The 13101-nt window shown below is 36.0% G+C and overlaps 1 protein-coding gene across 1 annotated transcript in view; it reads left to right on the forward strand.

Moving 5' to 3' along the window:
• LOC117341617 (monocarboxylate transporter 7-like) overlaps positions 1-13101 on the forward strand; it is a 48486-nt gene that overhangs the window by 26992 nt on the left and 8393 nt on the right. The window contains 5 exon segments of the mRNA XM_033903464.1: positions 2126-3256; positions 6177-6231; positions 6233-6320; positions 8179-9309; positions 12615-12740. Of these exon segments, the coding sequence (XP_033759355.1) occupies positions 3018-3256; positions 6177-6231; positions 6233-6320; positions 8179-9309; positions 12615-12740 (1639 nt within the window). The 5' untranslated portion in view covers positions 2126-3017.

Below are 13101 nucleotides of genomic sequence, written 5' to 3' on the forward strand. Positions count from 1 at the left end.
TATAATTAGTCTGGCCAGAACCAGATACCCAACTCAATCCTAACTCACATGTATACACTAGCTGCTGGATATATACCCGGGGTAGTTCAATTTTATTCAACTAGAACCCATACTTTTCCTACTTGATTGTTTTTCTCAGAGTCAATCCTTTGCTTAATTAGCCATCTTTTAAAACACTGTTGGCAAGTTTTTACTTGAGGTTGATCCTTGTTTGGTGATTATAACTGAATTGGACTGCAGCGCTGAGTGCTTGTGACCAGGCCTAGGTAGCTCACATGGTTATATATATAGAGCATCTGTCTAGAGTTGAGAGGTCCCGAGTTTGAGTCCTGGTCTAGTTGTGCCAATTTCCCTCTCATGTTACAGTGATAGTTAAATTTTACTGTACAAGTTAAGTTATTGTTTTACCACCTCATGACTGACTGTCTACTTGTATGTTTCATCTCGCTGACTATATGTATAGTGAAGTGTTTTACAAGATACAAGATACAAGAAGCTTTATTTCATGTCGAATATGGCAATGGGTAACATAAGCTCTCAAGAGCTTGTACTTCGACAATGTTTTGTAGGCATTTACTCTACTGTAACTCAAGCTCTGTCCTATCGTAGTGTTTGTATTTTTTTGTTTTTATAATCAAATTATACACAACTAAAACCCAGTCCGCTTACATTGTTGGTCTGTTAAATTTTACTCAACTGAAACTCAATCTTTCCGATTTGGGATTAATCAATTCTAATAACCAGCTCATTATTTTTCTCAACTCCAAAACACAAAAATCCTTATAAAAATGAACTTGAAAATATTTCACAACAATTATAAAGCAAATTCTATCTCTAAAATGTATAAATGTATATCAAGCACTCTTGTATGTCTGGATGCAAGTACACAGGAGCAGGTCTTAATGGGGGAGGAAACTGGGGTTCCTGGCAATATAAGAAAATCCACTTGGTTTCAGTCAGATGACGCAATGCCTATTCACATCAGATCAGGATCTAATCAGGATCGAATGAAAATTTAGCCCCCTCCTAGAAAAGAGGGTGTGCTATAATTTCACTACCTTATCCTCCATCCAATAATAAACTGAATGTGTCTCCTAGTCAATGGTGAATTAATTACTATTAAGTTTAACTGTGGTGGAGGTGTCATAGCTAAACCCTGTTTACATCCCAGGATTCTAATTAAAAGAGATTTTTATACAACTTCTAATCCCGATGAGAAGGTTTGTGTATATTTGTTGGTTTATATGTCTGTAGCCTGGCTCATCACGATGGGCTTCCCTGATACATGCGGTCTATACTTATATGGCAGGAAATGTTTTTGTTCCTTGGTTTGTTTCTCAAATAACATCAATAACTGGTTTGTTAATGGAAGAGTTTAATGTTGAATATATTATTCAGAGGTTCAAGAATTGACTATACACATCAATATATATGTCTAAAAAATGAAATACAGTCCGGCTGTAGATATTAATTTTCAAGCTTAATAGGTATTTATTTAAGTTGTTTATGCCTGAGATATTAAACTAAAGAAAATATGATTGTAAATAAAAAAAGCACAGAGCTCAAAATCTTGGGGAAATAAAAAAAAAGTCAACAGAATTTGAATTTTTTGCAATTCATTATTATGTAATCTTGTATAGCCATCAAAACAGAAAATGGTAATTTGTCATGATCGTTCATATGAGTGATTTCGACACACAGTGGGAGTCTAGATTGTTACCGAATTGATGGTTTTGAATTTAGTTATTGTATCACATTGAAACCTGTAAAGAAAAAGTGGCCTGATGGAGACTGGAGAGAGTGAATTGATCGAAAATAGTCTATAAAATGGCCCTAATGGACCATTGGTTTTGTCGCCTGGCGGTAGACTTCCTGGGAACATATTGAATTCATCTGGCTGTTTGATGGTGTGTTATGTGATGGGAATATGTGTAATTTACTGTTTCATTACTGTGGCTGAGTTTTAAAAAAACCTTTTGTAATATTTTATATATTATAGAATTACACAGGTGCCAGTCTGCATATACAAAAATAGTCAATATGCAAAGTTAAATAAGGTCTGTACATTTAATGATCATGTGTACTGCAACCTATAAATAACCCTGTACCATTTTATTAATTTCAGACTAGACACATCTCTCCTTGATGCTGGTACAACGTCACTATCAAGTTACGGAGAGAAATCCTTCCTTCCGCACCATTAAAAATTCTAAAGCTGGTCACATGCTGAAGTCCAGCTCTCGGTGAAGCACACAAGTGAGCTTGATCTCCTCTATGAAGACTTTTTCTGTTATCCTCTACAGACTCATGACAACTCTCGGCAGTTCAAGAATTGCAACTATCCAGTCATCTGCCGTTGGAAGGACTGCTGGAGATTACTTCCGACTGGCTGGAGGGTAATCCTGCTGGATTTTCTAGGCCCTGCTGGGTCAACCATTACGTAAATACTCAGTGACACATGATAATAGGATTTTTATGCTGCCTTTCTTGTTATTGTTTTGTTATGGAGGCAGTAACTGTATGAGACAGATTTTCTCCCAGGAGTGGTTGAGGAACTATAATAACTGGACCAATTTATACACCAGTTGACACTTTATAGACCAGTTGACAAAACAAGGGATTTCACGGTCAGTTTTATACTATTAAGTCCTGTTTAAATCAAAGCAGCATTTATAATTTAACATTAAAATTAATTATCAAAAAGATTGATTCAAACCACATTTGCAATATTTTCATAATCAAATTTTAATATTTCACTCAAAGACAAGATTTGTTTTGAAATTTCATTTAATGTTTGTGAATGAGTTGGCATTTCTAAGAAACTTTCAATATTTAAAAGGAAGTTTTCAACGAATTGAGGAATAACTGTGCAGTGATACTGTTTTACCAAACCTGTGCATATCATATTTGTTCTGATATAGGGATTTTGAAGGTGACAGTGCTATATTATAGAACTCTATATACAAGATTATAATCAGAAATTAAACTACATTCTACAAGTCTTAAGTGAAATAACAATGGGTAAAGGTAAACACCCTGACAAGGAGCAGGAGGACATGGAAGAGGTTCCGGTGCCCCCTGATGGCGGATGGGGCTGGATGGTTGTTCTCGGCTCATTTGCACTCCACATCATTGCGGATGGAATTGTTTACTCGTTCGGAGTGTTCTATATAGACTTTCTGGAATACTTCAAGGGGGGCAAAGGAGAGACCTCCTGGGTCGGGTCCCTTGTGCCTGGAGTAACACTCACAGTGGGTAAGTATAATTTAATATTTTGTGGATTGTCTCCCTTTGCTTAAGGTGGCGCTGTGTATAGATACCATTGTTAGACCTTGTGCTTGTCTCCCTTTTGTCCCGTCTAAAGATATTAATGGTGTCGGACTTTGTGTTTCTTTCCCCTTGCTCCAGGTGGTAATGGCTCTTTGGTTATAATAGTAAGACATTGTGTCTGTCTACCTTTTGCAAAAGGTAACATTGTCCCTGTCTTTAAATCAACATTTTAGTACAAAGTGAATTGTCTCTGTTTGGTCGAAGTTGACATTCGCCCTGTGTGTAGCTAGACATTGCAGTGCCTTTGTTTTTCTTCCTTGCAATATTCTTACAGGGATCTGTTGAAATGTTCTAAGTATTACAGTAGCTGATGCTTCTTTTGTTTTGACAGATTGAGTGTAATATATAGGGTAATCTACAGTTATAACTTAGAATGCTATATGGGGACTTGCCAAAAATTCCCAGCCCATATTGCACCATTTATACATATGTAATATATTACCCAGGGTAGTAGCTCCCTAATAGAGAAAACCAGACAATGATTTTTAAAATTGTATTTTTTACATATTTTGGGTCATGAATCCAACCTTATTATATATCAACGTAAAGAGAAATATGTTTAATCTTTCCAACGAGTGTTCACATGTAGTATTGAGCAAGTTATAACAAGTCAAAAAAGTAAGTAAATTAGGCTAGGTAGACATCTCCCTGTCTGGTGGAATGTGAACCTAGTTGCTACTAGGTAGTTAATTATCAAGGTCAAATACACAGATTTCACGCTTGTGGTGCCATTAAATATACAAAATAGAGTCCACCTGTCTAACTGATTTATTGTTGTGACCCGTTTTTGTTGTGGAAATTTGGTTGAAATCAACAAGCCACATATATTTTCTTTCTTATATATCATCATATGTTCTTTGGCTGGTTTTCTCTATCGAGGATATTTTCACACTTGATACTATAGCACACAACACACATATATATATGTGGGGCAACGGTATAAGCTGCGGGTATTTCTGGTTAGGTGATTGGGTGCCGTAGGTCTGAGTTCGAGGCCCGGTCAGGGCAGTAGTCATAAATAAAGTTGGGAATCGGGAATTTGTGCTGAGTCCCTTGGGTATGTATTTGGTATATGACCATTTCAAGGAAGATAATTTATTTGCTGAGTTGTAAACACCATTCCCAAATGTCTGGCCAGCATACACTGACTACAGATGTGCATTGTTGTTGCAAGCTGTTTAATCAATAAAAAAGTAAATCACTTTAGATGGCCACTCTGTCAGTCTCAAGTTGGTCGTGTCCTCGGCAGAATGCAGTAATGGGTTGAGTACACCAAACAACTCAAAAGAGAAAAACATATGGACAATATATTGGTACATGTTGTCCAGTACTACAGATCTTTGATAGTACTGGACAATCTAATTGGATACAATCTGTATCCTGGAGCTGTTGTCATGTAAACCTCACATGTTTATCCAATCAATACAATTGCTTCTGAGATTTCATCATGTGATTTGTCACTAAGAATTGCTAGGTTGTCCTCAGAGGTTAGCATGATATGAGAGGAATTGAACCGTAAAATCAATCAATATTTAGTACAATAGATGTTGTGGATATAAATGATACTGAGATCTAATGTACTGATTCAGTGAGTAAAACTAGACACCATATATATACCCGGTAGCAATGAAAGAAGTTAATCCATCCATTTCATCAGTGAAATAAGGCAACTTATTTTCTCATTAAAGATTTAGACTTTAGTTTAGAAATTTGATAAATTCAAGTTTTATTTCTTTTTTTTTAGTAAAACCAAATATACTAACATGATACCTACCATACCTTTAGTATATGTGTTGTTATTTTTCGGGTCGGTCTGAAATCCAAGATGGCCGCCATAGCCGCCATTTTGAAAACACATTTTAAACTTCCTCTCACGTTCCACCAGTGCTATTGTCTCAGCTGAAACTTGCCTGAAATGATCCTGATATGATCCCGACCAAGTGCTGTTATTTTTCGGGTCGGTCAGAAATCCAAGATGGCCGCCATAGCCACCATCTTGAAAAACACATTTTAAACTCTCAAGTTCCACCAGTGCTGTTGGGCTGAAACTTGCCAGAAATGTTCCTGAGATGATCCTGACCAAGTGTTGTTATTTTTTGGATTTGTCTGAAATCAAAGATGGCCGCCATATCCGCCATCTTGAAAAACACATTGTAAACGTCTTCTCGAGTTCCGCCAGTGCTATTGAGCTGAAACTTGCCTGAAATGTTCCTGATATGAGAGGATCCTGACCAAGTGTTGTTATTTTTTGGATTGATCTAAAATCCAAGATGGCCGCCATCTTGTAAAACACATTTTAAACTTCTCCTCCAGTTCCACTGGTGCTATTGAGCTGGAAATTGGTGAGGATGTTAAGGAAGGAGGGCCAACAAAGTGTTGTTATTTTTCGGCCTAGTAAAATCATTGACTTGGCAGCCATGGTGGCCATTTTGTAACATGATTGTGCAATCATGGTTTTCCTGAACAATGCCTATTTCAAACTTCTTCTCAAATTCCACCTGTGGGATTCAGCTCTAACTTACCAGAAATTATCCTTAGATGGTCCAGACCAAGTGTTGTTATTTATTGGGTCGGTCAGAAATCCAAGATGGCCACCATGGCCAACACTGTGCCACTATATACTTGCTACAGAGAATACATACTACAATAATATAAGGGTTTTAGTTTAGAGTCAGATGACCGTTAAGGCCCCTGGGCCTCTTGTTCTAATTTATAATAACTATATATGTTTGTCTAGCTTGCTAAGATATTTTGTCCTTGATATCTAATGCATGTTCACTTCAGTTATGATGTAAGCTGATTTTTCTAGAGTTGTTGTAACTAACTGAGACATTGTATTTTCAGGACCCTATTTCAAGTGCTCTTACAAATCGTTATGGTTGCCGTGCAGTGACGATAGCAGGGTGCCTTAATAGCCTCCCTTGGCTTCATCCTAAGTCTCTTCGCCCCAAACATCTACTACCTCTATTTTTCATTTGGTATCATGTCCGGTAAGTCTAATATGGTTATAAATCCTAGGAAAATTTTTCTGCATGATATTTTCGTTCTCTGATAAGAAATGTGATTTCAACTCATTTCAAATTTGCCTTGATTGTTTATATAATATGAGGTAGGGACAAACATGCTAATTGTCCCAGTTTAGATGAGAAAGTCATGATATCTCATGACCTACTAACTTTATACAAAATTTATCAATAAAACAATAGTTTCCTTAATTCAAAAAGATGCAATAAGTCTGTCAGAAAAGTGGCTTAAGTAGGGAGTTTGTAAATGTAAATGTAAACTTTATTTATATTAATCATGTTTGTTGGCTAGAACAGAATAGAAGTGTGCAAGGGGTCTTACTTTAAGAGGAAACCCTTGGGAATACCCACTTGGTTTGGCAGGTGACCCCATACCTTTTCATGTCCAATAGGGGAGTCAAACACTGGCTGCTTAGGTGAAAGGCAATTGTGTTACGTATACCACTGTGTTGGTAGTTTGTCAAAATCAGGTCTATGAACATACTTCATATTTGAAACTCTCACAATCTTCCCAATAGAAACAAAAAGGGACAACTATGTGTATTTACAGTAGATAGTGATGATGCTTTTGCTACATTATTATGTAAATTTGCCCTCTTCTTCTCATACAAAAAATGGAGAAAGTTTAACAAATGTCTTTGTGTATACGTGTACTGTAAAACAATTGGGTTTAACACATCAACTCATTCTCTTGTTATACCCCCACAACGAAGTTAGGGGGTATACTGGAATCAGGTTGTCCGTCCGTCCGTCCGTCCGTCCGTCCGTCCATCCTGGTGACAGTTCTAGTTTAAATCACAAATCACTCTAAAGGAAGTCTATGTTATATAATGAAAGATTGACTAGTTTTCTTCTTTCGCCAAAAGTGATACTTGAATAAAAGTTAAATCATAAAATATGATAATTAAATTAACTTAAATATTTCAAAACTCATGTGACTGTTTAGGCCCATGGGCCTCTTGTTTTAGTTAAGTGACGGTTAAGCCCATGGGCCTCTTGTTTTCGTTAAGTGACGGTTAAGGCCAATGGGCCTCTTGTTTTAATTAAATGGCTGTTTTTTTCCACTTGAATATGGAAGTTGTCAAAATCGACATACTGGTACCATGTGTACAGAGCTAGGACAAATGTATTAGCACTACAACATTATTTTTAACACACACAATAATATGATAATATTGTCATGTGAAACATTTTTCTGCCATCTGTGTATATATGAATTGAATATGGAGGTGCTGTATATTAAACGTAAAATTATGTTGTTCGTAATTGTCACTTTGGTGAGTTATATTAAAATCAATACAAAATGCTACTTTCAATATTCTCTGAATATTAGGTGATGATTCCTGCCGTCTCTGCCAGCACAGAGAATATGGAAATATATGTTGCAGGACTCTGCATATGCATGGACCTTTTGTAAAATTGTACTTAATACTTACAAAAAATTCTGTTACATCAATTTAATGACATTATAATTATAAAATTACATTATAATTATAAAATATAAAAAGGTGGTCAGGTCGCACAGTGGTAATATGCTTATTACCATGATGTCACCTGCCCAATGAGGTGGGGGGTTACCATTAAATATAGTTATTCATCAGGGCCTAGCTGGTCCCCATCCTCCCACCCCCCAAAGAAAAATACTAAGACCTCCTGCACACTTTAATCCATGCCAGCAAGCCTGATTGATATAAATTGTTAGAACTTGTATTGCATGCTTGTAAAAATAAATAAAAAATATGAACTTGTATTGCATTCTTGTAAAATAAATAAGAAAATAACATTTTATCATTATGATTATGAGAAAATTTATGTCTGTTTTTAGGTCTTGGATTTGGACTCATGTACCTGCCTGCCATTGTAAGTGTAGGACACTACTTTGAGAAGAAGCGTGCCTTTGCCACTGGGATAGCTGTTTGTGGTTCAGGAGTGGGAACGTTCATATTTGCTCCTCTGTCCAAGTTTTTGCTGGATGAATATACTTGGAGAGGAGCTACTCTAATTGAGGCAGGAATCATTCTTAATTGCATCATTTTTGGAATTTTATTCCGGCCATTGTTACCTTCGAAAAAAACAAAATCAAAATATGATGTTGAAGCAAATGGTAAAAGTGAAAAGGAAGCACTTGTGAAAGAGAAGGGAGATAGTAAACGGAATTCTTCCCTTCGTATCCCGTCGATGACATTAACAACAGAGCCAAGTTCTCCTTCGTCCTTGGTGGCATTTGATGCCAATAAAATTCTTGCTCATGTTAAAGTCGAGGAGAATGGAATAGCTCAAATGGTAAGAAGTGATGGTGCTCTTCATAGATTAAACGATTATTCATTGTCTCCGCCACATTCTCCTACAAGTAATGTGGCCCCTGTGATTCTTCGCTCAGGAACGTTCAGACGACAACATTCCACCATGTCATCAGCAAGCCATTTGTCTCCTCTTGCTCGTAAAGACATTTTCTACAGTGGAAGCTTGATCAACATTCCTCAGTATAAATCCAATCCAGATCTCTATGTTACAAGTGTTCTTTCTATTCCAGAACAAGTTGCTAATGAAGATGATTGGTTTATTTTCCGATGTTTAAATCTTTCCCCAGAAATACGTGATGCAGTGAGACAGATGCTGGATTTCTCTCTTCTGAAGGATCCAATTTTTCTCATGTTTGTTGTGTCAAACTTCTTCACAAGTATAGGTTTCAACATGCCATATATTTACCTGCCGGACAGGGCATTAGAATCAGGCATTTCAAAGACAGATGCAGCGTTGCTTGTATCTGTGATCGGGATCGCTAATACCATTGGTCGGGTTGTGTTTGGCTGGATGGCAGACCAGAAATGGGTGAATCGTTTGATGCTGTATAACACAGCCCTGACAATTTGTGGTGTCGCAACAGCGCTCAGTCCTCTACATAACAGCTTCGAGTTTCTGTTGTGTTATGCTGCAGTCTTTGGAGCCTTCATAGGTAATTGTTTTTATTAAGTATAGTAGCCAGAAAAGTCATTACAAGCCTCATTAACTTATTAAGTGAACATCATATTTCCAGAATGAATCTGATTTATTTTTTCTTTATGAAATACCTGAAAGTTAAACTAATATAGCATTGTAATGATTGCATATGGAAAATATGTACTGTAGAAATACCTTTAGAAATGTGCTTTTATTTTGGTTTCATTTTTAAATTTCATGATATATATAGAAAAAAAGATATAAAATTTGATCTGTTGGACTATTTGAAATTGATCAAAACAATAGCTAATACTGAATCTACATTTTGTAGTACGTTACATTTACATGTAGCTAATCATGTGATTGCCTTGTTTCTATATTTGTCATGCTTTTGTCTGTGCCTCCCCTTTCTTCATTTGTCTATCTGTCCATCACAGAGCTAGTGGTTATACATGTAGATATACTTGAAAGATGTTGACATATCTTTATCAAATCTAAATATGAACATGATCTATCCTGTTCAAGGTCACTGTTGCTAAAAATGGAACATATCTAGGAAGATTTTGACGAAAGTTACAAAAATGTTTTCCATGGACAACATAACTTGGACAAATATAAATATGGGCATGATAGATCATTCTTCGCCCATCAAAGTCGGTCTTACTAAAAACAATTTGATTCCCTGTCACACTTCTTGTCATACCTCTCAGTAGGTGTATACATGTTCAGGATTTAAAATCCTTTGACAGACAGCTGATATGATAGATATACACCTTCATAAGGATAATTCTGATAATAAATTGTTATTTCTTTAAAACAATATTTTGAGCATACCTGGTCTGTTATTTCTTTAAAATAATATTTTGAGCATACCTGGTCCACAGGCGTCTGCATTTGGTTTTTATTTATAGAAGTAAAAAAGATTAACATCTTCTGTCAACATTACACCACTAGTCATGAACCACTGAGTAGATTTCAACTAAATTTGGTATGGAGCTTCTTTGGCTGAATAACTACCAGTTTTGTATAAATGGTGGGCCTGGCCCCCAGGGGCTTGAGGGATGGGGCCAAATTGGTTAAAATGTATGCTTCTTCTTCTTTAGGAATGATAATGATTTTGCCAAATTTGATCTTAAGCATCTTTGAGAGAAGCGGAACCAATTTTGTATAAACAGTTCTAGTATAGGGTTCGTTCCCCCAACCCTCCCTCAGAGAACTGAGGGACAGGGCCATATAGGGAAAATATAGCAAATTCTTAGAAATCCTTCTTCTGTAGAAATGTAGAGTTTCCCCATAGTTATACAGTCATATCCAGGTGAGCGATACATGCCCTAAGTGCCTCTTGTTTTGTTGGCACTTTCCAGTTTTCATCATCTTATCCTAGCTACATGTACTTATTCTACAGTGAAACAGAATTGCATGTAAAATTGTTACCAAATATACCATTTTACAGAAATGGGAAAAATGTTACACAACCAAAAGCCAAAAATGAATTACAAAAAATAAATTGTACAAGACATTTCAAATGTTCTGATAACTAGGAATTTTCACTGACTTAACATCCTGTAAATCCACAGGTGTCAAGTAGCCTCACATACCACAACTGGTTACTATCAAACAATTGATCAACTAACCCTCAAACTGTTTTTCAAGTGCTGCATATTTGAATTGTGACAGATATATACAGAAAGATGAAGTGGCCATAGCATAAAGATTATTTTGGGTGTTTCTGGGAATTTGGAGAGACTTCCAGGGACTGCTTGACCCAGTCTTAGCTACATGTACATGTACTTATCCAACAGTCAAACAGAATTGCATGTAGAATTGTAAAGAATATATATAGAGCAATATGTCATCGGTTGAACAAATACTTAAGAGAGTAATTTATGATTATTGTGACTCATTTTAGATTGCTAGATGATATATGCTGTACTAGAACTTGAAAAGCTCTTGACTTTTGTCACCTATTGTTACATGAACATGTGTCTTTTGTGACCAAAAGGCTGCGTCATGTCGTGATGTGTCGAGTACAATTGTTTCTTCAAACTTTGTCAGCTAGGGCACTTGGCCAGCTAGGCCACTCAGCAGGAATGTTCTGTTTTTAACTGTTCTTTCTCACAAACAGATGTTTATACAAAAGAAACATTTATTGCTATACAGGTGCAAAATGTGTCTCAAATTTGGAGATGTCAACATGATCCTTTTAGAAATGCAATAATGTACACACATGGTATAAATAGGGTTCTTTAAGGAGTGGATGGGAATTATGAGTGGTCAAGATAATCTACTGTGATAATATAGAGATCATTTCCGATAACAGTGTTGACTGATTATGTGCTAATCGTACTTTCAGGGTCAGCATTACCTGTAGATTTCTACCGACAGAGATAAAATTACTGACCCTTATAAAATGTAAAGTGCTGTGTTTACCGACCGGTTTATATACATTGTATATAGGTTAACAGATTGTCGGTGATATATATCTTACTGAGTTTACACAGCAGTAAATCAGGTCAAAAATGGCCCTATATCTTAATATTGATTTGTAACGATTTGAAATATTTTCTTTTTTAGAAAGGTAGTTATATTTTTGTGTGTGAAATTATAGTTAATTTTCTTTTAAGTTACATTGTAATTAGAAGCACCTGGTGATGGTGAAATATTAAAGGGGCATTCCTTCATTTGAATAAAGTTTATGTCGTCAAAATTAAACTTACTGGAAAATATGTATTTTTTCCAAGTAGTAAAAGTTATAATCTTTTTATTGATAAGGCAGTTTTACTCTCAAGATAAACCAAAGTTCTTCAAGTATTAAGTCCTGAAAATTCTTAATTCGATGCGAAGTAGAGTCAGCATCCAAACTTATAGTTTCTCACAATTAAAATGGACAACAGTAACCAAATTGGGTGTAGGTAGATCATTGAATGAACAACAAAAAGAGAGATTTTTATAGAGTACTTTTGGGTGAAAAACATGATTTTTGTGAAATTTTGAGAATTAGGGAAAACTCCTTAAAAATTTTAGTGGACATGAAATTTTGAACATGCATGCTCTCAATCAACCATTATATGGGGTTTTTACTTATTTAGCCATTTTCTGTTTTTATGCCCTGCATGTCCATCCTGTCCTGTCATGTCCCAATGCAATGTAACTAGTTAATCTCGTGAACTGCTGAGGTTTCCGAGTGTCAAGTGGCAGGGAGGATGTTTATGTCTTAAAGATATTTTTTTCTATCTAATGTTTGGTGGTTTAGTGTTTTTAGAAAGTCCAAGCATGCTCAGATACTGCCAGACATATAACTCTTTGTGATTTTTTGTTTAGGTGTGTATGTTGGACTGACTTCAGTAGTGTTGGTAGATTTACTGGGACTGGACAAGCTGACCAGCTCCTTTGGACTGCTGCTCATGTTTCAGGGAGTAGCCACTCTTATAGGTCCACCAATTGCAGGTAGGGAAATGAACCATATCTTATAAGTGATTTGCTGTAATAATTTGTCAATAAAGGCCAATCAAGGGCGACTTTATAGTGTCATCCCACTGAAATATCATAATATTAACACTTTTCACCCAGTCATATTGTGTTGACAATAGAACAAATGTAATAATTTGTAAATAAAGGCCAATCAAGGGCGACTTTATAGTGTCATCCCACTGAAATATCATAATATTAACACTTTTCACCCAGTCATATTGTGTTGACAATAGAACAAATGTAATAATTTGTAAATAAAGGCCAATCAAGGGCAACTTTATAGTGTCATCCCTCTGAAATATAATAATCTAAACACTTTTCACCCAGTTACATTGTT

Source organism: Pecten maximus, chromosome 14 (genome assembly GCF_902652985.1).
Source record: "Pecten maximus chromosome 14, xPecMax1.1, whole genome shotgun sequence".
In the NCBI taxonomy this organism is placed as follows: Eukaryota; Metazoa; Mollusca; class Bivalvia; order Pectinida; family Pectinidae; genus Pecten; species Pecten maximus.